The 24,760-nt window shown below is 35.0% G+C and overlaps 2 protein-coding genes across 8 annotated transcripts in view; one reads left to right on the top strand and one right to left on the bottom strand.

Moving 5' to 3' along the window:
• Positions 1-50: 50 nt before the first annotated feature.
• On the bottom strand, positions 51-5,859 carry LOC144842149 (proton-coupled zinc antiporter SLC30A9, mitochondrial-like). The gene is made up of 15 exons (XM_078698541.1): positions 5,438-5,859; positions 4,781-5,020; positions 4,574-4,688; positions 4,344-4,436; positions 3,973-4,055; positions 3,642-3,700; positions 3,468-3,523; positions 3,040-3,198; positions 2,332-2,507; positions 2,008-2,079; positions 1,577-1,735; positions 1,229-1,343; positions 877-1,006; positions 588-701; positions 51-477 (listed from the first exon to the last, which is right to left on the bottom strand). Exons 1-15 carry the CDS (start codon positions 5,694-5,696, stop codon positions 433-435), a joined length of 1,875 nt encoding a protein of 624 aa, XP_078554667.1. The 5' UTR covers positions 5,697-5,859; the 3' UTR covers positions 51-432.
• Positions 5,860-6,828: 969 nt separating this feature from the next.
• The window catches only part of LOC144843546 (bridge-like lipid transfer protein family member 1), a 34,388-nt gene continuing 16,456 nt past the window's right edge, over positions 6,829-24,760 (top strand). For 6 of the 7 annotated variants that reach the window (XM_078700359.1, XM_078700362.1, XM_078700361.1 and 3 more), the window contains exons 1-32: positions 6,829-7,109; positions 7,743-7,821; positions 8,980-9,044; positions 9,531-9,681; positions 9,813-9,897; positions 10,311-10,501; positions 10,902-10,981; positions 11,340-11,448; positions 11,944-12,100; positions 12,301-12,471; positions 12,583-12,700; positions 12,945-13,100; positions 13,612-13,709; positions 13,970-14,106; positions 14,433-14,739; positions 14,826-15,002; positions 15,269-15,406; positions 15,533-15,718; positions 15,902-16,150; positions 16,477-17,938; positions 18,104-18,218; positions 18,578-18,737; positions 18,959-19,488; positions 19,840-20,020; positions 20,108-21,603; positions 21,890-22,086; positions 22,366-22,462; positions 22,809-23,009; positions 23,119-23,266; positions 23,469-23,558; positions 24,079-24,294; positions 24,618-24,737. In XM_078700359.1, coding sequence (XP_078556485.1) covers positions 6,920-7,109; positions 7,743-7,821; positions 8,980-9,044; positions 9,531-9,681; positions 9,813-9,897; positions 10,311-10,501; positions 10,902-10,981; positions 11,340-11,448; positions 11,944-12,100; positions 12,301-12,471; positions 12,583-12,700; positions 12,945-13,100; positions 13,612-13,709; positions 13,970-14,106; positions 14,433-14,739; positions 14,826-15,002; positions 15,269-15,406; positions 15,533-15,718; positions 15,902-16,150; positions 16,477-17,938; positions 18,104-18,218; positions 18,578-18,737; positions 18,959-19,488; positions 19,840-20,020; positions 20,108-21,603; positions 21,890-22,086; positions 22,366-22,462; positions 22,809-23,009; positions 23,119-23,266; positions 23,469-23,558; positions 24,079-24,294; positions 24,618-24,737 — 7,857 coding nt within the window. In that variant the 5' untranslated portion in view covers positions 6,829-6,919. The remainder of the gene's footprint in view (positions 7,110-7,742; positions 7,822-8,979; positions 9,045-9,530; positions 9,682-9,812; positions 9,898-10,310; positions 10,502-10,901; positions 10,982-11,339; positions 11,449-11,943; positions 12,101-12,300; positions 12,472-12,582; positions 12,701-12,944; positions 13,101-13,611; positions 13,710-13,969; positions 14,107-14,432; positions 14,740-14,825; positions 15,003-15,268; positions 15,407-15,532; positions 15,719-15,901; positions 16,151-16,476; positions 17,939-18,103; positions 18,219-18,577; positions 18,738-18,958; positions 19,489-19,839; positions 20,021-20,107; positions 21,604-21,889; positions 22,087-22,365; positions 22,463-22,808; positions 23,010-23,118; positions 23,267-23,468; positions 23,559-24,078; positions 24,295-24,617; positions 24,738-24,760) is intronic. The other variant, XM_078700360.1, reaches the window with a different exon arrangement.

Raw genomic sequence — 24,760 nt, 5'->3', positions numbered from 1 at the left:
GGGATACCTTTAGGACCAAAGTTGTCTTATCGCCAATGTAGTCTTAAATAAAAACCTATTATATGTACAGTACCTCCAACTACTGAAGGTACTTTACATAAAACAAAACATACAAAATAATTTTTGTGGAATTAAATATTTATTATAAAATATCTAATACTGTTTTTGTACTCAAATAGCATGTTAACAATAACATGAATGCACACATTTACATGAAAATAACATTAAAATTGCCACATGTTGTCAGTACTGTATGTGTATACTTCAATAGTAACACACAACTCATTTGAATTATGTAAGCCTGTAAAATGTGACAAAAACATCCATATTTTGAGACTTTGCTACAGGGCCTGGTAGGATGTGTTCCCTCAGACATCCATCACAGAAACTTGGCCTAAGAGCCTGTTAGTATGTGTAGTTCCCTGACATCCATCATAGGATTTCTAGATCAACATGTCTGACATCCGGGTTTATTTTCTGTAGAGAAATAAAATATGATATAATAAACAATCATACTCAATGATTTTGTCCAAATCATCACATTGCAATATAATCTTTGCACTGGGTATTGTGAATGGACAACTGACCTTAATTTGTTTCTCGATACGGTCAACTTCGACCCCAAGATTATCAATGATATTTTCACCATGGCGCAGCATGAATTGTTCTAGTTGTTCCAATGATTCAAACTCCTTCATATCCTGTAAACAAAAAATTAACATTTACAATCTGATATCTGTCCATAAAACAATAATGTCCCTTTTTAAGAAAACACTCTTTATAACAGAATAAGAAATCTTTTAATTTTTTTGAAAAACTAATATATTGCATTCTTGCATACTGTACTTCATTTCAATCAAATATTAAAGTTATTACCTTTAACATAGATTCTATATCTTGTCCATCAAGGTATGACCTGGTCACTTCTTGTCCATCAAAGTCCACTTCGGCCTTGAATCGGATTTTATCCACCCCCATAACAGTGGCTTTCACATCATACACGCCTCTAAAATTATTTCATAATAAAAAATAAAAATGTGTTTATTTCTGTTTAAGCTTGGTTCCTGCTAGGACAACGTAAGGACGCAACACAAGAGAGTTGACCAATGACAAGCGACAGTTGGAATAATACATCACTTGTGATTGGTCAACATAACACTTCTGACTATGCCTGTAACGAATATAATAATAATTGATGATTTCTATAAACCTTTGATGGTATCCTTACCTGACCATAACATCATTTTCAAGTGCTTCACTGATGTGAGTCAGCTGATCTTGTGGTATTGAGCGCCCTACCAGGGCTTCTGTGTTGGTGTAGATTAGAAAAGTTGAAACTACTCCTGTAAAGAGAGAAGATGTCAAAATATTTTTAAAAAGTATTCCCCAAATATGGTAGTGATAAAGATTGATAGTGTAGACAGATAGTGTAGAGCTTTAGAGAGTGGAGTAGAAATAGCCATGGGTTACAACCCTACCACTATTTCATGATTGAACCATGTACCTTGGTATTGGGAAAAAAGTACCACCAAGCAGCAGCTACTTTTTACTTCCAGAAGGCTTAATAGTTACTTACCTAGAAGGCCTCCGATCACAATAGAGCCTACAGCATCATAGACTGGACTCCCTGTTAATGATGTTAGCCCCATACAGGTTGCAGCAACAGTTACTCCAATGACAGCTACGGTATCTTCTAGTAAAACTACATTTACACTTGGGTCTTTACTCTGTAGAACTTGGATTGGAAGTATACGTAAATTAGAAAATATAGAGAAATATTTGTCTAAAAGGGAACACTCCTTATTATCGTGGTAAAGCCTGCTGTATATCTAATATACAGTAGCAATATGACTGGATGCAATGTTGGAAGACTAAAATCACAATTAGCTATTAACAAGAACTTTAATATGGTGGAGGGAATATCTTATAAGGGTAACTGCTGTATTCATCAATCAAGATATTTCCCTTAAATATTAAGTGTTTCCATTTCACTTTTACAGTACTTACCATAATTCATAAAACCAATTTGTTTCTTTTTTGCTTGACCTTTGATATGACTAATTGCAGCCATTAACGTTGCTAAGTAAAGAAAAAATTATGCAATTAGAGAATTCTTTGTATATATTTGTATGTACATGCAACACAAATGGTACATGTGTACAAAAGAACTGATTGTCTTTTCAATATACAGTACATATTTCTTGCTAAACACAACACCGCAGAAACTAATATGACACTCAGGTAAAACAACCATTTAACATCTATACCACCTACACTAAAAACTTATTTTCAATCCAAATAGTAAAATGTGTCTTAAATTTTCTACCGTACCTCCTTCAGAGAGAAAGGATCCGCCTAATATACAGAAAGACCAAAGAAGTGATTCCATCTCCTGGGGATTAATGAGTCCCTGGATACCGTGGTATATGGACAAGCCAGCACCAACACAAAAGATACCAACTCCACTTATTAAGGAGGATACATATCTGAGATTTGAATAGCCATACCTGTATATAAAAAGATTGCATGAGATTAGATAACTCGTAAATACTACAGTATAGTACAGCCGAGTGGTTATGGTAGATGTGCCACTAATAAAGCTCTGTCTACACTATCAAACTAGTTTTCCAAAAAAAGTGTGATGTGCCCAAGTATTGTAGTGATATGCCCAAATATGGTGGTGATATGACATCATCATGTCCATTTATAGGCACATCACATTTTGTTGTCGCATAAAGTTTGATAGTGCAGACAAGGCTTTATAGGCATAAAATCAGCACACGTGGCAGTCGACAAGACAGGACGCTTAGGATAGATGGACGTTTTTGTATGCAACAGCAGTGCGCTTTAAGTTGTTGAGAATTTATGTAAATAAAATGCCAGTACTTTCTAAAAAAGTGGTCATGGAGTAAACAGCCTACTTCCTTTTCTTTAAGTTCAGCCAATTCAGTATACCCAAACATAAACCTCAATATTTTGAATAACAAATAGGCCCATGGGCTTATATTCAACATATACCAATGTGAATGGTATACTTACGGATGATCTGGGTTCGGTTTCTTTATAGACTGATTTATGCCAACAGCCAATATTGCTTGATTGCAGACGTCTGCCGCTGAGTGAATTGCTTCTGAGAACATACTGGCTGAACCGGAGTACAGCCACGCTAACAACTTGAATCCAAAATTTGCTAAATTTCTAAAAAAATAATTATATAATTTCGCATATCATACAATAACATACAATACAACATATGAAAATGAACAATTTGGGGTAGGGATAGCTTAGCAAAATACATCGTGTTAACTCAATTCAGTAGGTAGCTACCCCTGGACAGTTAGTTCCGCTTGACATGACATGTCTTGTATATCAAATGACACTTTAGCTAGACATAAAAACTAGTCTGTAATGATACTTAAAGCGCTGCCTAGAGCACCGTTAGTCTAGAAGTTCAATACTCTACTTACATAGCAATGGCAAGCATAACAACTTTTCCTGTACCATCAAAAAATGATTCAGTTGGCTAAATGTAAAAGATAGAACAAACAATAAAACAAAATTATTCATCATCAAATTGAAACTAGTTTTATCTATTCAAATACATTTTCAAAAATGTTGATTTTGTATACAAAAATATTTACCTTATTAGCACCGAAGAAACTGTCATGTTGTTTGATAGCTTTCTTTAATAAAAACACATCTAAACAAAAGTCATTAAAAAAAATGTATTATTTATTTAATTTACAGTGCGACATGTGGAAAAAGCAATAAGCCAAGCAATGAAATGCAGGCCCTATTATAGCAATCAATATTGAAACATTCTGATGGGCCTATTGAAGACTTTATTAGTGGGCTATCCTCTCAATTAGAAATGCTCAGAGTAACTGGTTTTGGTTTTTACAGAATCTGTGTGTAGATTGCAGTGGCCTGCTTTAACCAAATTACAATATATAAATATAATGGACAACTGACTTTCTTTTTGATCTTCCTCCTGCTGTTTCTTCTTTATTATTGCCCTATTGAGCGCTTCAGAGCTTCCCCATACCTCAAGAGCCCTGAAAATTAAACCAAACTATTTAATATTGTTTTATTTGCATAATAATGTAACAATAATTATCACTATAAATCTCTGTCTACACTATCAAACTTTATGTGACAAAAAAAATGTGATGTGTCCATATGGAAATGATGATGTCATATCGCTACCATATTTGGGCATATCACTACCATATTTGGGAATATCACTACCATATTTGGGCATATCACACTTTTTTTTGTCAAACTAGATTGATAGTATATATAGAGCTTTATATGTGTATAACTAGTTATAATTAAATTCATACTTAGCCTCAACGTCTGAACGCAAATAGACCATCAACGTTTGCTGGTTGTCGTAGGGACTTCTCCTCGCTGTCTTCCGCAAATTCTCTAAATCACTGTTGATTTAAATAATGCAAAATGTTAAGTTTGTTAAATGTATAATATAGACGGTTCTGTGTTCTCAAGCAGAAAACTTACTTTCTCTCAAAAACTATTTATTTATTTATTTTTATTTACAGGTGAAAACATGTACCTTGATTTTAATAAATATTCCTTCATAGCACGAATAGCTGTGATGGTAGAATTGTCGCTATATTTGCGGCTGTAATCCACTTTTTTGCGTCGAAACATGTAAGGCTTTATGATTTCTAATATGATAAAACAAAAAGATAAAAAAGAATGATATCAAACAATCTTAAGATACAATTAAAATATTGCATGAATTTGAATTCTGGCTCACCCTCTGTTGTGACCTCTGGTGGTACCTCAGAATGTTGGTTTTCAATGTTATCAGTCAAATCATCATTTGTGCCATCTGGTGTTCTAGATGTTTTATCTTCTTCATTTGAGTCTTTATTTGTGCCAGCTTTTAATGTTTTATCAGTATCATCTGTGGGTGCCTTGTTACATAAAGTTCTTACAGCTTCAAAAACTAAAATTTTGCTATAGGTTTCTGGATACAGTATTTTAAATATATTACCTATAGAAATAAAGCAGAAATTATCAATAAATTATCTATTTAAATAAATTATTAAAATAAATAATTAAACTTAATTATTAATTCAGAAATGTTTACAACAGACATATTAAATATATTATTAGCATCAATTTTGCAAGGAGCAAAATTTAACTAAAATAAATATATTATATAGTCATTAAAATAGTTTCAAATAAACTTTAAAATAGTAATTCAGAAATGTTTACACAGACACTATATTTTAATAATTTGAATATTTATTAATAATATAGCATTTATTATTAATTTAATTTTGTAAGCAGCGAAAGACACACACACAGATCACACAGGGAGGAGTTATTATTTTAATTTTTTAAATGTAATTATTATTATATACAGCAAGAACGTCTTTTGTAAATTAAAAAAAAAAAAAATTCTAACCTTTTGAAAAACTTGTGGTTGATATGTTTAAAACATGGCCTGTTTTTTTAACATTACTTTTACAATGTAGGTGTCTGTAAATATAGTTAGATTTTAATTTTACGGGGTAATCACACACGGATAAATACATTTTGCTAGGCCTCCGTAGACAAGTCATACAAGCAGAGCTCGCACTAACGACATGGGAGAAGGATCGGTTTATCGATAGTACGCTCTGCGTTTGATTACGGAGGCCAAGGCCTAGGCTAAACATTGCCATTTTATTCCTTGTTTTGTATAGCGATATTGAATTTTCGAAGAACTAGTGGCACGGCTGACATTATTTATCGTTATACTACCGATAAAACCACTTGAAACATTTCTAATTATAAATAAACATTGTATTTTAAACAGTTGTCTTTCGCAAGAGCGATCATCCGATCAAAATTCTCATCAATGGAAAAAAACAAAAACAAACCATTCAAAATTGCCAAGAATCAAAATAATACTACTAAAAGCAATTAATACTAATTTCTCTTAAAAACTAAATATAGTAGTTACTACTTCGACAGAACATTATACAATATTTTTGAGTAATATATTCATTATAAAGTGATTTCTAAGGATATTTCAGTAAATATTTAAAATAGTTATACACACATTAGAACAATTCATGAAAATTCCTGGCAATTTATAAAATAAAATACCAGCACAGCGCCCTCATTATTCATGTTTACATTCATTGGTTTTTCATCGGAAACAGGAGTTTCGCACATATTTCGAACCTACAAAAGCTTCTGTCTTAGATGTTTTGCATTCAGTTTAGAATAAATGATGAATCACATTCAAACGCTGTTATTTTAAGACTTTTATAAGCCAACATACAATGATTATCCGGTAGTTTTACAACAGCAGGTAGGGCCTAGGCCTAGGCCTAAAAATGCTCTGAATGAAGTGGGGCGTGTGAGAGTGTGTGAAAGGTAAAAAGGGGAGCAATCAATGAATGGCTCAAATGTCAAATGAGCATGGTGTCGGTGAAAGTATTCTATATATGCCCAATTTATAATAACTCCGGGCCCAAAAATGGTCGTAACCGGAATTGTATGACAGTCAAAATCGCAGGTAGAATGATGGGATATGTTTTGTTACTGAATACTGACAGTCTAATTTAATTTTTTTTTAATTTTTAGTTATAAAATAATTATAATATGTCAATTGATTAAAATTGTTTCCTGAAGTAAAGGAAGCATTTATACCTCCATGTTCTGACTGAGTCTACAATTCATTACAATACAGTTCAGTAGACTACTGTAATAAAAATCTATGTTATATACTGAAATTTATTATTTGTAATGGGTTTTTAATTAATTAGGTTATGTGATAGATCTGAAATGTCAATTATCTTGTTTTTTGTCATTAAACTTTATTTCAGAAATGATTTTTTAATTAAAATTAAATGTTTAATATTTTTATTTTTTAAAGTTTTAATACTAGGTCTAACAGATGGACTCCACACCCCAGCCAGATGAATCGTCTCTTGGTGACCTCATTAAAGAGTCGTTCGTCCTCATCCTCACTCTCTTCTTTACTACCATATGGGTTGTTTACATCACATACTACAACTCTAGGGTTTTTGCCATCTTTATCACTGCCGTTCTCAACAAGTTTCACAGACATGGAAATATACACATAGGTACACACATTTTTTTTTTACTTTCTTAAGATTTTAATAGTACTCAACATAAAGAATTAGTCTATAATAAATGACAGTACTGTATAAATATAAATGAGAACTTAATATAGACTAAAAATCACAAGTGATTTGACTAAAATATGTGGGGGTTTTTTTTGCAAGAAAATAATTTTCATTTAAATCATAAGAGGTACAAAAATAAATTGATAAATTAAAATTATAACTCATTGAAAAGATTCATTCGGTTGGTATTACTAATAAAATATAATAGTTAATTATATCTCAACCGTAATAGTAATAGTAAATAATGATTATTTTATTTACCTGACGTTAATAATAAAATAAAAATTATTTTATCGTTATTTACTATTACTATTACGGTTGAGATATAATTAACTATTATATTTTAATTAAAATTATAATTTATATTCATATTAATAGTTTCACTTACATTTAGTCACTTTGTTGCTAAGCAACGCCATTATTGCATTTTTTTTAAACTCTTTAGTGCAATTAATTTGCTTCCTGTATAACAATCAGGAAATGAAACACAACACTATAATGTATGCTATGATAAGTAGCGAGAATTAAATTTACATTTAATTTATGACTACATTTTTTTTTCATGATTAGGTTCGATATCAATATCAGTCTTATCAGGCAAGTTAATGTTTCGCGATGTCGCATACATTACAAATGATTTTTCAGTCAGGTAAAGTAACAAACACATTTTTTATTCATGAATTTAAATTATATATAGTATTGCAATATGTACACTACAGATGTCATGATTTTATGCATTGCAACAATATGGACACACTAAAGTACATAGTAATATGCACACACTAAAGTACATAGTAATATGCACACACTAAAGTACATAGTAATATGGACACACTAAAGTACATAGTAATATGCACACACTAAAGTACATAGTAATATGGACACACTAAAGTACATAGTAATATGCACACACTAAATTACATAGTAATATGCACACACTAAAGTACATAGTAGTAATATGCACACACTAAAGTACATAGTAATATGGACACACTAAATTACATAGTAATATGCACACACTAAAATACATAGTAATATGCACACACTAAATTACATAGTAATATGCACACACTAAAGTACATAGTAATATGCACACACTAAATTACATAGTAATATGGACACGCTAAATTACATAGTAATATGGACACACTAAAGTACATAGTAATATGCACACACTAAAGTACATAGTAATATGGACACACTAAAGTACATAGTAATATGCACACACTAAAGTACATAGTAATATGCACACACTAAAGTACATAGTAATATGCACACACTAAAGTACATAGTAATATGGACACACTAAAGTACATAGTAATATGGACACACTAAAGTACATAGTAATATGCACACACTAAAGTACATAGTAATATGCACACACTAAATTACATAGTAATATGCACACACTAAAGTACATAGTAATATGGACACACTAAAGTACATAGTAATATGGACACACTAAATTACATAGTAATATGCACACACTAAAGTACATAGTAATATGCACACACTAAATTACATAGTAATATGGACACGCTAAATTACATAGTAATATGCACACACTAAAGTACATAGTAATATGCACACACTAAATTACATAGTAATATGCACACACTAAAGTACATAGTAATATGGACACACTAAAGTACATAGTAATATGGACACACTAAATTACATAGTAATATGCACACACTATATACATAGTAATATGCACACACTATATACATAGTAATATGCACACACTATATACATAGTAATATGCACATACTAAAGTACATGGTACTTATTTAATTACATTTTTTAGAGTGCAAGATGGGTATGTTATTTTTCGGTGGTGGAGAATTTACAAGCCAAGCAGTAATGAAGAAGGTATGTGAAACGAGTAACCCAACAGTTGATTCTTCAATTATATTAACATGCTTCATCATTGTTAGACATAGAGTGTTCTACAATTTCATGCCATTTATTCCTGTCATGGGCCGGGTGTGTCTCAAGTGGGCCAGTGTAATATAGTGCTGTTTTCAAGTCATCCTGTATCATTTTGGGGCCATAATTTCTTCGGTCTTCCAACTGGTCTTTTTACTTTTCTGTTATCTTCCTTTAGAGCTAGTATTCTTCAATTGTGGTTAACGTGCTTGCCTTCCAATCCCAAGGTCCAGGGTTCAATCCTGACCTAGTGCCAGGGTTGTAACTCACTCTTTCAACTCCACTCCCTAAGCCTCAAATAAGCACGATAAATTATAGAATAGTTTATCCATCCTGTAATTGGTGAGTTTGTGCTCGCTGTTGGTTGAGTATGAAAACAAAAATTGTGTTTGAATTTTTTTTTTCAATCAATTGTTTTCTTTTATCTAGAAGGTTCTCAGGTATCGACACGCTTAAATATTTTGCTGAATGGATTTGAATTGCATTGTTATAATCGCTCAACACTCTACGCAAACCTAGAACATTTATTTGGTCTGAGTGTGGACACCTTTCCTCCTGATGAACAAAGTAACATTGAAAGGTAAGTGTTTATTAATTTCCACACAACATTTATTATTAATTTCTATGAAAAGTACATTGTACATACAAAATCCAATATAAACATTACCATGTATAAGTTGTGTCTTGATCTAAATCTGTATTTATTTTTAGCTCCTCCTCATCAGAGTTAGAGACCAACCATCAAGACAGCTTATGGAGAGATTTCTTTGGGGTCATTAAGGTTGATATATTCACTGTAAGTTCTAATTTTATCCTTAAACCATACTGAAAACTAATAAGACATTTTTGTTTTCAGAAATGTTGTTTTTACAATAATTGAAATATGTTATATTGAGGGCACTTAATATTATTGATAACCATCTAAACTGCCAAATGATATACTCTAAAATAATTATTTTATAAATGGTGAAAATGAGGAAATCCCCCAAAATTTTAACCACTTTTTGACCAGGGCTTTGATTACACAGTTCAATGTTTAAATACATATATTATATATATTTGGACTACCTGTATTAAGGCCTTTTCATTAGATTTTTATAAAAAAAAAACTAAACCAACAAAAATATTTTTTTTTTTTTTTTTTTTTTTTTTTTTGAGGGAGATATTTATAATTGTTTCTCCTTGTTTCATCTTGTGAATGTATTCTAGGGTCATGTTGTTTTTGGTAACAAATTGACACCAACGGTGCTTCGGATTGGTGCCGAAGAGACGCACATAACATACACAACCAAGGCTGCCATGTGTCCTTATGACGAGTATTCGCATGACATAAAATGTAAAGGAGAGGGCCTGAAAATCATGTTCTCACCCAGTCCTAGGTTTGAAGGAGAGCAAGTTCAGTACGTTCATTTTTTTGTTGGTATAATAAGTACAAAGGCATTACATGTGCTGTCTAGTGTGAACAGACTTTATACAACTGACGACTCTTTCAAACTTTGTTTGCCCAATCTGGTTTTAAGTGTGATTTTACATGAAGCTCTGTCTACACTATCACACTAGTTTGACAAAAAAAGTGTGATGTGCCAAATATGTTCTTTTAAATACACACCTATGTTATACTGTACAATTATATTCCATTATTGAATAAATTTGAAATAATTAAATTTTTTTAGGGTGGGGGTAGAGTCTTCAAAGCACTATGAAGACTGATATTATTAAGTATAGTAGATATAACAGCTGAACTTTCATCCTCATGTCATTTTTTAATTTAATTAATCTGTTTGTTTTTCTTTGTTTTAGTCCACCACGGTTTATGGGTGAGGGATTTGTGGTTTTGCAGTCTAACAATTTTGATGTGCATTACTTCTATGATGAACCAGGTATGCTAAAAGGAATTTATTAAATTATATTTATTCATGATTATAAATATATATATATCGAATGTTTAGATTCACACCATCTTTTTTGCTGTATTCTTGGAAAATTGTCTATGTAGTTTGGGGATCATTTCATGTATTTTACTTGAGTTACTGCAGTAACTAAATATTTTTACCTCGATAGCGTATGATTTTAGTTTGTTTCAATGTAGAAGTTTATGAGGCAGTCACTGCAATACACAATGTGTATGGTTACCCACAATAAAAAGCTTGTTATTATCGCTAAAACAGATTAAAACCCCAAACAAAATACAGTAACTAGAATAATTTTGACATGGTCCTTTATTGATGCCCTTCTTAGGTTATGTGAAAGAAGGGCAAGAGAATGAACCACCACCAGTATTGGCAATGCATCTGACTTGTGGTAAGGCTACAACAATCAGTTATGGACCCTGGGCTGACAGACAAAGGTATGTTGAAATTCATTAAACCTGTAATCTTGCATCTCACACATCCCACTTGTCCAATAGACACTGGGCAGACAGGTATGTGAATCGAGTTGAGTGGTAGAACAAGTCTTCTCGGATAAGGACTTGAAACTTGAGGTTCTGTGCACATATCTGGCTCATGTGCACTTTAATGAACCTAGTACATCTTTTGGAAGCGTAGGGGGCTACCCTGGTATACTGGTCCATGCAGCCCCTGTTGTTTTAGACAGATGAACGGGCGCCGTTTGGTGGCAGCACTCAACACAAAGGGACCCTTAGGGGAGAAGAAAGTTGTGGTTGTGTCCGCACCTGTGCGCAATTCAGCCTAGTAGGCTGCAAGTCGCAGATTATTCCTTACATTTACATGTTCTTCTACCTGTGCCTGTAAAGTTTTTTACAAGTCAATATATCATTGTTTATGTTAATTATGATATGGTTCTGGACGAAAACATTGATCGTAAACATTTTAAATTGCAGAGATTTTCTTCAGAAGCTGTTCTACCCAGCTGATTATAAAGTCCTAGAGAAGACACAACCAGTGAACGTTGGTGAAAAGAGGAAGGCGACATCGTTCGATTTTTGTCTCAACATGCTGGAGGAAAATACACTAGACATTCTCTTTACCACAGATTCAGTAGGTCAAGGGTCATCATACTAATTATAATATTAAAAAAAAAATTACAATATTTATATACATTCTGTACACAGATTTTATAGATAGAGCTATCCAAAAAGGTTAGATATAGTCTGATTCCTAACTGTTAAATACTTAATTCTTTGAAGTAGTTTTTGCTAGTACCCTGTAAATATGTATTAAAATGTTTTGTTTCTAAGGTAACCGATGCAATTCACATCAGTGCTGGTAAGGGCTCATACCTTGAGACATCATTCCCATTAACAGTTGAAGAAGATGGTTACAAAACGGAGGTCAAAGGTCAATTATTCAATGTGGAAGCTACTACTAGTCTTGCATTCAGCCGTTTTATAGAAACTGAGACATTAGAGGTAAAACTGAAAGAGAAAATGACCATATATATTATTCTCTGATATTTATTTGCTTTATTAATAAAAATACTATTGGTTTACTGATAAGTAACTTGCAGATCTTCTTTTCAGTATTCCATCGTAGTTGAACACCCTTTAGTATGGAATCATCATCAGAACTGGAAAATAAACCTGGACTTCAGCCACACATTAGTACATCTTATATACCAACACAAACTTTTCTTAACAGGTGAGTCTAAAGCTCTGTCTACACTATCAAACTAGTTTGAAAAAAAAGTGTGATGTGCCCAAATATGGTAGTGATTTGACATCATCAAGTCCATATATGGGCACATCACATTTTTTTGTCACTTAAAATTTGGACAGAGCTCACACATTTGTTGATGCTAACTACACAATTCATTTATCTGTAGTTTTAATCAGTAGTTTAGCCACAATAAAAGGTCTAAAACACATATTTTCTTTATTTGTAGATCTGCTCTCTGATTGGTCAGGTAAAGGTTTACAGGACTTGATGTCATTTGTCCCATACACCATGCATCTTAACTGTACATTGAATAAATTTGAGCTTAATCTTATGTGCAATGAATACAATTGGATAGATTGTACTTCACCAAACCTCAATAATAGTAAGTACTGTATAATGTTGGTAGTGGTAGAGAGGGAAGGTGGTAATAGGGTGATAGTGGGAAATGGTACCAGTGGCAGGAAAGTTGTTGTCTGTGGTCTGGAGGGAAAATGGTGCTTGTGACAGAAAAATGATGTGGAGAAAAAATGGTGCTTGTAACAGAGAAAAGGTCTGGAGAAAAAAATGGTGCTGGTGACCAGAGAAAAGGTCTAGAGAAAAAATGGTGCTGGTGACCAGAGAAAAGGTCTGGAGGAAAAATGGTGCTGATGACTGAGAAAAGGTCTGGAGGAAAAGGGTGCTTAAAGATATATTTCCCCCCTAAAAAAAATTTTTTTTTTTTCAAATATTTTGTTGATCACATAATAGTTATTCACTTTGACCAAAAACTGGATAAAAAAAAAAATATTTGCCAAGTTTTAGTTGATTTGGTGACATTGTGAGGGAATGATAAAGCCTGAACTGTGCTTGCCATGATAATTCCTATCATTTCTAATTGTCTTTATTCTTTATAGCATGTATTGCTTTCAATGGAGAGCAGATGGATATTTCACTGGTTCTTCCATTCTCAGACTTCTTACCTGTAGTTGTTCCTGTCAAAATTATTTTTAAAGTAAGCTAATTTTCAACGTAATGTATGTTCGGTATAAAAATGTTTGCACACACCCATACACATGAAGTATCAAAATGACTGGAATTGTACTGAGAAGGTTTTAAACTACATATGAAAACCAATGTTAGGGGGGAAAATGGATTGGCGGTAACCTAACCCTAGTTACTTATAAAGAGATACTTGAAAGACTACCTACTACTTTTCACACCCTATGGTATAATGGTATGTTCCATAACCCCATTTTGAATTTTGTTGTTTAGGTTGGACCAGTAACTGGGTATTTACACATTCCAGAGAGTTTTACCAATTATCATACTTTGATTGGTATTGATCAAGCCACCAAGAGCCATGTAGAATGGCCAGTACCACGCCCAGATTGGGCATCCATTACAAATAAGTAAGTGCTTAAGTCTATGTAAGAATTTTCTTTATACTGTATATATAAAGCTCTGTCTACACTATCAAAATTGATGAGACATATACCCATATATGGACATGATGATGTCGTATCACTACTATATTTAGGCATATCACCACTATATTTGGGAACGTTACACTTTTTTTGTCAAACTAGTTTGATAGTATAGACAGAGCTTAACAATAGGAAAATTAAAGTTGAGAATGTATCTTTCTTGGAATCACATGGTGTTCTTTACTATTGTTTTTCACCATTACAATAACTCTACAAATTCAAATTTCTTTATACTTTTCTTTTTTTTTTAGGCCTGGTTGGATTGAGTGCGCCTCAGTGCCTTACTTAGGTTTAAGCATCGTCTACTCCTACCATCCCGTCCCACCGTCCGAATGCGTTCCACTTCTAAAAATATCTGACTGCAAAAATGGAAAACCATCAATTACAGTTACCAAAATAGGCAATAAGTTACACACGACAAACAGGAGACAGCCCCGCTGGCGGGAGGTTGTTGAACCCGGTAACCTACCAGCGGACAATATGAGTCTTGAGCTCGATATAGGTCCAGCCGTTCTTGTGGCTTACGGGTCAATTCTGAAAGCAGTTTTGGCATTGAAGGTAATACCATTTATTTTGTAGCTTAATTTGTATTTTGTATCATGTTTAATTTTTTTTTTATCAACAAATTTATCATCAATTTTCAGGAAAATTATCTTGGTGTAGATATCGATTATATGGATTTAGGGCGCCCTCTGGAGACTCAACCAATCCAAAAGCCACTAGATAAACCTGAAGAACGTATTGTGAATCCTCTTAGTTTGCGCCCTCTACAGGTGACATTTGCTCTTACTGTGCATACCCTACAAGCATATTTACCGACAGTAAGATTATATTTTGTATTTTCTACAATTAAAAAAAAAGATTAACTTTTGTTGGTACAGGGAAAAATGAGCTGAGGCATAAGTAGAAAGCATTACCACATAAAGTTTCGCTACACAGTTTTAAAATTCTTTCTTCAAACTTAAGTTTTCCAGCCAGCTTACTACCACTACTTCTTCTCGGCTTTAAATTATTATCCATTCTTAGATTGTGATCATGTGTATTGGTAAAGAACATCTATTTAATGTAAATATTATGTCTGTTTCAGCATCTGTGTAACCAGACCAATGAATGTCTGATACTGAATATGGACAGGCTAGTGGTTGAAGCACATAAGGCTTATTTTCAAACCAGATTACAGGTGCTACTGTCACCTGTATCTCTGCATATTGCTAAGCATAATCAGGTAGGCATATGAACACACAAGTTCAAATTCTTTTTCTATTACGATTATTGAAAGAAGTCTGGCTATGGGCTTGATTCAGATTATGTTAATCTCTTCTAAAATTAATAATATGTTTATCTATTGCAGGATGTGCCACAAGATATTCCAGACTGTAGTAGCAATAAGAATGGCTTTTGTCTGTCAGGTTTACAGCTCCGAGCGCATGCTATGTTTTCAGATGAAGGCCTACCTCCTGAGGTAGATACTGTGGAGTATGCATGGCTCGTTGAGCTCCAGCTAGGCCTGCTATCGGGACAACTTTCACCAACACAGGTAACTACAATGTTCTATTATTAAATGTTTATAACTTTTAATCTGAGGTCAAGGTAGATTCGTAGTACTCTTTTTCTCTTAAAATCAGGTGATAATTTGTAGTTTTCTTTAACTTCTTGAGATTTAGTAGTTTAATGTTTAAAACATATAACAAACAAATTTGTAATGTTTATATTTTTTTAGGCCTTGGCAGTTGCTTCATTTGCCGAGACGTTCATCATGCTTGTGACTGACAGTGAGAACACCCTCGAGCAGCCAATACGGGATGTCAAGTGCGTTCACCAAGTAATACAAACAGCCTGCAGAGTAAAGGAGAAAGTTTACCCAGTACCGTGTCCAACAGAGGGCCTGCTCAAGTACCGCATGACAAGGGTGTGGCTGGAAGGCTTTCACATCTGCCTGAAAGAAGAAGACTCGGTTCTAGCAATCCAGGTTTGTAAATCATACATTTTTATTGATAACTGAGCCAATTTAGACAGACCAGCAGTAACGGTAAGCGGAAAACCGCGTAGCTTGTCCCACATAGAATCTGTATCTATCCATCCTATTTTTTTTTTTATTATTATTATTATTTTGTTTATGGTGAAGGAAAAACAATATTTGTTGGAAGTAGATGAATTTTTTCAATTCTATATTTTTATTACCGTTACCGCTCATCTGTAAATTTGACCCTTATTTGAATATAATGGCTACAATTATTGTATTTCGCTAGATTTTTTATTCCAATAGTAATATATATTTTCCTTAATTTTGTTCAGACTTCATCAATGCAAGTGTCAACATGCAACCTCCACAGCGAGGCAGTTGAAGCTGGTCTGTCATGCCACATGGACTTAGTTGAAGTTAAATTGTTCATGGCTGAAACTGAAATCAACAAACCGTTACTTCAGGTTGGAGAATTAAAGCTAGGCCCAGTGAATCTAGATTCAGCTGACCTCTCTACTGGTCTTAGCAACTGCAAAGCTCAGCAGAGCTTTCTGAGGCTGCATGACAAGCGCTCTCGCCGGCTTTGGTTTCTATGGCCGCCACTTAGTTTAAATTTTCATGCAAGTTGTGGTTGTCTGGGAGGTTGTACTTTCTTTGGAAATGGGAAGAGTAATAAGTTTCTTTTACACGGAAAAAAGTATGCATCAAATCCGTCTAATAAGGAATGTCTTGCTTATGGTCAGAGTCTTTTACGAAATGAAGAAAACGTCTTACAGAGCAACGGAAGCCGAGGTGAATCTCCAACAAAAGATTTCTTCTTCACTCAGGGCTTTCTAAGCCCGGGATCTACACCCTGTAGTCCATTCTCTGGGTTGTCGACAGAACCAGTTGTAATAGAAGATGACCAAAGCAGCTGTCAGAGCTCCGAGAAAACTATACGACCAGAAACGATCGGCAGTGATCGGACAAGTATAAGATCAGATGGCACTGATGTCCAACAATCAAATATCGGATTGGTTGGAAGTTCTTCAAGCCTACCAACTACCTCAATGCCACTTCCAAAGTACCAACACACACGACATCACAGTGACGTTGTAATGAGAAAAACAATGGATGTGCAGAAACTAGAATCGCCATCAGAGGTTGATGAAACTGACATGCCGCTGCTAGAAAACCAGACAATCTGGTCGCAGTCATCCACGAGTCTGAGTGAGTACTACTCGGCTGATGAAGACGCTCATTCTTCATCAAGTTTGATCAGAGAAAATGGACAGCAATTGGTCGATCAAATTCTTGCGTATGAATTTGATGTTTCTTTATCTGCTGAAGAGGGCTCGAAAAGAAGCACTGTTATTCACAAACCTCAACAAGAGGTCGAATCAAACGTTTCATCTGGATCTTTTAAATCAGCAGCATCTGTCACTAACACAATAGCAGAAGATGTCAACGACCAACCAAATGTCATCGACCTTCACGAGCAAGCTTCTGTAATGGCAGCATACACTCACCATCTTAGCCATGTGAGCTATGAACTCTTATCACCAGTCGCTCCAGGATCCAGTATCGATTCTGCACTGAGTGCGATGCGTACACCAGGTCCTCCTCAACCGACTTTCAACGTTATCCAACATGGCTTCAGTGCTGGGTTTATGCAGTTAAGAGATTCATTATCTGAAGAGCACAGCTTATCCAGCTCAGTTAGTGACATCATATCAGAGCTTTCTGCTACCACGCCAACATCTACTCCATTGAAATCTTTAGTGGATGAGTTAAACAGTTGCAATAATGTTGAAGGTGCATTTTCTTGTTATTTATCTGTGTTTTTATAATTAATTCTTTTATTATAACCTCATATATAACTCATAAAACATACAATAATATAGAAATAGAAGGAAAAAAATACTTTTACAAATAGCATACAGTAGTTTTTTAAAATTATTTCATCTTTTGCTTTTCAAGATGTAACGTCAGAAACCAGTGCCACCACCACAAACCAGGGTAACCGTGTAATCATCCGTGTCGGAGGTCCACTGGAGGTGTTCTTATCGCCTCTGATGCTACCTACCATGCAAAAGTAAGGAAGCTGCCTTATTTGGGCATAGCATTGTTTTGGAAAAGTTGAATAATTCAGTACTAGATTCTTGTTCATCTTTATATTGTTTTATAGTATATAATATAAAATATCTATATTCTTTATATCCTTTTATTTTGTGTACTTGAGAACAAACATTTATAATTTCTATTATTAATAGCTTAAAGGTTTTTAGTTGTTTTAATTAGTGTTCCATGACCTTCTCATCAAAATTAATGTCTCTCATTGTTGTGCTATGTCAACATAATGTCAATGACGGCGAAATGTCCCCAATAATGGGGATAGCTATGCAAACAAGTAACAAGTAAGTAAATATTAATATGAATATCTTTACGCTCCAGATTGGTAGCTGTGCTATTGCCCATTGTCAGTAATCTGAGCCCACCTCTGGTACTGGATCACTTGCATTCCTCGTGTTTAGATCAGGTAGAAAAGACTGTTGACAAATCAAAGGAAGAAACTGATCCCTCTAATACACAACTGACTGTGAATCTTAAGCAGGTAGGTCAAGATAATTGTGGAAGATTCTTGACATTGAGCGATCTCCCACTACAGGTGCAATTTATCCAGATTGTTTACTAAAATGCATTCAGATATTCCACAAAAATAATAGATTGGAATAGATTACTGATTAGGGCACACCAACTTTAGTTAAAATGATATGGCATCTAGAGAAGAAGCCTGGTAGATTATTCTATAATTATGCTAATTTATGTTTTTAGGTGAATGTCTGTTTACTGCAAGTTGGTTCCTGGTTCAAACCAGGAGACGTTGCGGTCCCTGTTCCAGTCCACTCTCTCTTAGCCCTCTGTGGTTACAACTTCAATGTTGGCCTGACAACCGGCAGTGGTATCATAGGACAACTGAGCGCACAGAAGCTTCATGCACAACTTAGATTACTGCCAGTGGGATCAAGAAAAGAAGATAGTGGAAGTGGTGTGACATCGATCCCTGACACGCACTCCAAGGTCATGTTCTTTTGTAAACGAGATCAAGACCAACGAGAGTACGGCTGGATTATGGCCGAATTAGGCCTGGAAAACCTGAATATCAAAGGAGGACTACCAGAAAAGAAAGTTGTGAAGAATGAGAAAATTGAGGTTACTCCCGTTCCTAACAGATCTAGTAATTCAAGCACTCCAGATGTGACCCAGGATGAGCAGATGTCATTGGTTACTGTCAGTTTTGGAGGCATCTGGACTGGAGTCCCAGCTCCAAAGAAGACGGTGGCTGTTGAAGACATGGATAAACTGTAAGGAATCATTACTTGTATGATATGATACTGTAATTGCATTGCACATTTTGTTGGGGTTTTTGTATTATTATAATATTCAGTGGAAATGAGAGATAAGTTCTTAACTACTGTTGTCCTCATTTTCACATAAATATATACACACAACAGGCACAGAACATGAATTCTAAACCTGTCCGGAGATATACTGAAATGTAATTAATTTGAAACGATAAATATGAGGAAATCTGTGAGAATGAGAAAAAGCATATTGTTAATTTATATCATAATCAATGATGATGATTAATATTATTTATATCAAAATGAAATTAAATAATGTGTCTTATTTATCATGCATGCTTTGTTTCCTAGATTCCTAGCCAACTTGTTGAATACAGCTACCCCAGCACTTGATGCCTGGTTAATACCAGCAGATCACATTGCTATCACTTGGAAAGGTATAACTACAAGCTTTCACACCAGGAAGTGTGCCATCCTTGTGTCACTTATGACAATGGCTCATGAAAATGAAGAATGGAAAAAGCGAAATGAGGTAAGTGACCAAATGGATTTAAAACTTTACTCTTGTTAAATATTGTTGAAATAATTATCACATTCTTTATTCTTTTTTTCTCCGCAGAAATCATACCCTCACTTAAGCAAGCGTTCTCACACCATCCAAGAGGACTTATCTTGCCAGCTTCTTGTTCTTCTGCTACGCTACATTCAGTCTTCAAGAATAGACTTAGACGATCTGCTAAAACCTGAAGTACTTCCAGCAGCCACCACTTTGGATAAAGGAGTTCATGTTCTACTTCGTCAGTGGAGAATGAACCTCTCGCTTGTGAATCCAATGGCAGCCACGCGATGGCAGGTTCTGGCAATGGGTCCAACCAACAATGCCGACACTCTGGATACTGATCCACAATTTCTTGACAACCTGACAAACGATGGTGTGCTCACTGAAGGTGATGGCACTCAAGATCATTACGATGAAGCAAGTTCTCTTGCTCAGTCTTATCAATATACTCAAATGAAGGGATCTCAATTAGATCTGTATCAGGAATTTGCAGAACCGCGACCAAGTAAAAGCGCTAATGTTTGGCAATCAGACTCATACGCCAGAGTGCGATCACAAACAGACGGAAGCACAGCAACAGATAATTCTTACCACTCTACAGATCCTTATAATCAGAGAAGTAGAGTGTTGGAAGAGAAAAAAGCCGCACCATCATCACCCACCAGTACATCACCAGTAGATTCTGGAATGAACCATGGTGATATTGAATTAGGGTCTCTTAATAGACCAGATCAAGTGACCATGCGACCAAAACTGAAATCTAAATTAGCAGTCACCCCAACAGCTCCAATGATTGGTGAAGCAGACACAATGTTTTACCCTCTGTTAGACAATCTTGGCGTTCCTGGAGAGCAACAGCTTGGGCAGCCAACAACAGTTTTGCAAAACCTTGGAGCGGTTTCAGTCGTTCTTGAAGTAAATTCAGCACGTGTGTATGTCATTGATGACAAACCTAGGAAGGCAACCTCAAGGAAGAAGTCCAGGCACAGCAAAGCAATGAATTACCAAAAAATGGAGGGAGAAATTCTTGTACTCGACTGCCAGAAGTTTAGAGTTGATGCCATGGGAAAGTTGACATCCAAAGATAATAACAAAAATCAACAGACAACCGACGAAGAGAAGCAAAACCAGGAAAAACTCATCGACATCCAGTTAGCTGCCAGACTTGGGAAAATCCAACTCTTAGTGAACATGCCACTGTTAAGGTTCATCGTACATTTGGTTTCAATGGTCAATAACTTCAAAAGCACAAGGACAAACCTTAAGCTTGCGCGGTACACAAGTAACGCTCCTGTTGACACGACAGAGATGCTGTTGAGAGGAGAGTCAACTGAACTTGATGAAACTGATGATGTCTTTGGTAGTCGATACTGGGAAGCTGATAGTGACACTGAACCACGATGTTGGCAGACTATGTATCATCTGATTGACCTTTATTCTGGGATGTCTGACCAAATGGTCAGAGGTCATCTGACTATCAATCCTCTTTTTAATATTGAAAATGAAGATGTTCAGACTAGTGAGGACGATGAAGTGGACTCTCCGATGCAGACTCCGTAAGTTGGGTCAAACCATTGTTTGTTCAAATTTTCATTTTTCAATTTGGTTTAATATTTCTTAAAAGAAAAACACATGTACATGGCATGTAATACCTATACTGGAGTTTCAGGTGGCATCATAACAAGAAAAAATAATTGGTGGCTAAAAATGTTGATGTGTTAGGAAAAATGGAACAATTAGGTTAACTTTATAACTTTTCATTGTGTTAAGTAGAACAAGTAGATTAATACAATGTATTGTTAATGTTGAAACTTTCTTTATTTCCTTCTGATTTACTTGCAGAAAAGACGAGGAGGAGGAAGAAGAAGAAGAGCTACCTGGATACTACTCAATGTTTGTGAACCATGTGATTCTGACAACTACAGCAGTCATTGACAACGTCTACCTTCAGGCCAAACTAGGAGGACTCCAGCTTGAGAGTGAAATCATTAAGCTTTATGGCAGTGTTACGCATGAGCGGGAACAAAGACCACAATCAGGTAAGGTTTACAACATCTTGGAACCGCTACTGTGCTACTTGGAAAGAGGGTTACCACTGGCTCTTGTCATAGGATTAGTTCCCTTTTGTGTTTCCTGCCACTTACTTTGTAGTTGTTTGTTTGTTTCTTATGATTGGCAATAAAGAATAATAAAAGAATAAGAATAAGAACTATCCAATATTGTTTTAGGTACTGTGTCTAGATTATTGCCGTTGTGTTGGATTGGGGTGATCGGAGAAGCTTACAAAATTTAACTTTACTTTGTAATGTTTGTTATAGGTCAGTTGTTGATGACAAATGTACAGAAGGTGTCAAGCACAGCTCACTTTGATTTATTGAACATTCACCTTCTGGAAAGAAGCAGTCGCATTCGACAGTGAGTTACAAATCATTAAGATCCAAGAAAATAATTGTTGTTTATGTTTTTCTTGCTGTTGGTTGAGCATTACAACTATACTATGACCAGAAGGGTCCTCTTTAGCATTAGTTCCAGCCTTCATATATGTTACATTGGAACATTGTGGAACACTATTGCTAAATCAATAAATACCGCTCTTTTTTAATGATCAATTTTTATACAGTACAGTAATAATTTAAAATTGATTGATCAAGTACTGCTGATTGATATATATATATTTTCTACTATTTCTATTGATTTTTTTTTTTTTGCCTCTCTCTATCTATCTCTCTTTGTCATGTTCTTTTTCTTCTTGTGTTCCTAGAGTTGTATTGGCCACCAGCCTTAACAAGTCTCACATGCTGCTCACGGATGATGATGACCATTTGATTGGCACCATTATGTTGGGAGAGTTTAACATGGAACTTCCTCAGAACCCTGCTACACTTCATGAGATGGCTACCAGAAGTAGTCGACGTCTAACAGACCAAGCTACTGAACTTAGTAGACCACTTAAAAACTTCAGGTAGGTTTTTATGACTCCATTTTTGTTTTCTTGGATGAGTGCATTAATAATTAATTGATCAGATGTTTTGTGGCATATCCTACTTTACTTTCAATTGTTATTTGTATAGGTCTGAAGAAACACTGTCACAAGTACATATTGACGAGACTGATGGTGCTGGTATGACAATTCAGAAGAAGCCAGTCAAAATGAACCTGATACTAAAAGGCATCTGCATGCAGGCTATGTTGCTACCATCACTCAGAGCACAGTACAAGGTAAGGCTCATTAAAAAGAGTTCACAGGTCAGATTAGTTTTGGGTGGGATTAGAGTGGGAGTACATTGGAGTCCGCCCTCTAGCCAATCTATAGAAGTTCACTGGAGTACATAAACAGTTATGTTACAGTCCTTCTGTGTTTATTTAGAATGTTTTAAAATTAATACTGTAGTAAATTAAAATATGCTTTCTTTCTTCACAGTTAAAGGATGCAACTGGAAATATGAATATGCATGAGGAGTGTCACATGACAGTACATATGCCAAATCATGCTATATCATTTATATCACAGGTAAGCCCATGTAATTCACAGGTAAGCCCATGTAATTCACAGGTAAGCCCTTGTAATTCACAGGTAAGCCCATGTCATTCACACAATTAATTTACGAGTAAAAGTTGACCTATTGATTATTTGTCATCCTTTCCTTTTTGGGCCGAGTGTCCCATAACGCTACAAGATGTTCTCTCCAGTAATTTCTGTTACTTTAACTTCATTCCATGATCTCCAGCCTAATCTAAGTCTTTCCTTCTCCACCCTGAGCCTCCAGGTTGTTTGTCATGCATCTTGTAATATTGATTAACACCACCTAGAACCAACCATAAATCTGTGCCTAAAAGCTTCTTTGCGCAGGCACTAGAGATCTGGAACCAACTTTCTCGTTCCATCCGTTACACTCTATATCCTTTTCAATTCAAATCTCTTCTGAAAACTCACCTATTTCAATAGTTATTCTTTTCATGTTGCGCTGTGAGACTCCAGTAAAGAGTGCTTTATAAATGTTTGATATTATTATTATTATTTTGATTGACAGGTTGAGGCAGCAGAAGAGAGTCTATCTTCCGCAAGTATTGACTTGCCAACCATTGAGTTTCTTGCTGACATGAAGCGGAGACAAGACACGGCAGAGGACGAATGGAAGTCAGGCAAATTCTGCCTGATTGCTAGCGTCAACATCGGCAGCTTCAACCATACCATTTCAACTGATCTTCTTAACCATCTGGTCTTTGTTCAGAAAGTTTTTATTAAGGTTAGTTGTGGTAGTTACACATCGGTTCTCGGAAGGCTATCCATGTAGCCAACATCAATGTACATGAGCCACAACTTTGTCAAGGTCTAGTGTTGTGGTGAAGTAATGCATTGTGTATAATGTGGCTAGAAGCTCTCCGTCTATGTCCTGTTAATAGGAAAGTTTTGTGAATAAGGGTTGGCCATTTTATAAAACATATATTTTTCCTCATTCGTTTTACTGGAATGTGTTCCCTCAATGAGGGTGTCCCAATGGATGAGTTCTATGGAATACAATGTCGGTATAGTGATAATTTGTTTTAAATGTTGTTTATTTTGTTGTAGGAGGTGAATGAAATAATGCAGAAGTTAGTAGGAGATGACAACACAGCATCCAGCCAAGAGTCATTGGTTATTCCTAAGAAAACATCCCTGTTGCCGTTCACATTGACTCTCAAGCAGCAAGTAAGCTTATTGAAATATGCATT

This window comes from Antedon bifida, chromosome 5, assembly GCF_963402885.1.
Source record: "Antedon bifida chromosome 5, ecAntBifi1.1, whole genome shotgun sequence".
In the NCBI taxonomy this organism is placed as follows: Eukaryota; Metazoa; Echinodermata; class Crinoidea; order Comatulida; family Antedonidae; genus Antedon; species Antedon bifida.
Note: the sequence above shows the minus strand (reverse complement) of the source record. Positions and strands in the feature narration are given on the sequence as shown.

Bases quoted from the DNA above. Each gene is read 5' to 3' on its own strand.
- LOC144842149 (XM_078698541.1), bottom strand. From the start codon at position 5,696: ATGGCAATGTTTAGCCTAGGCCTTGGCCTCCGTAATCAAACGCAGAGC. The intron at 4,056-4,343 runs GTATGAATTTAA...TTTAATTTTCAG, and splicing joins CGTTCAGACGTTGAGGCTAA to GGCTCTTGAGGTATGGGGAA. The intron at 3,199-3,467 runs GTAAGTAGAGTA...TTATTTTTTTAG, and splicing joins GTTATGCTTGCCATTGCTAT to AAATTTAGCAAATTTTGGAT.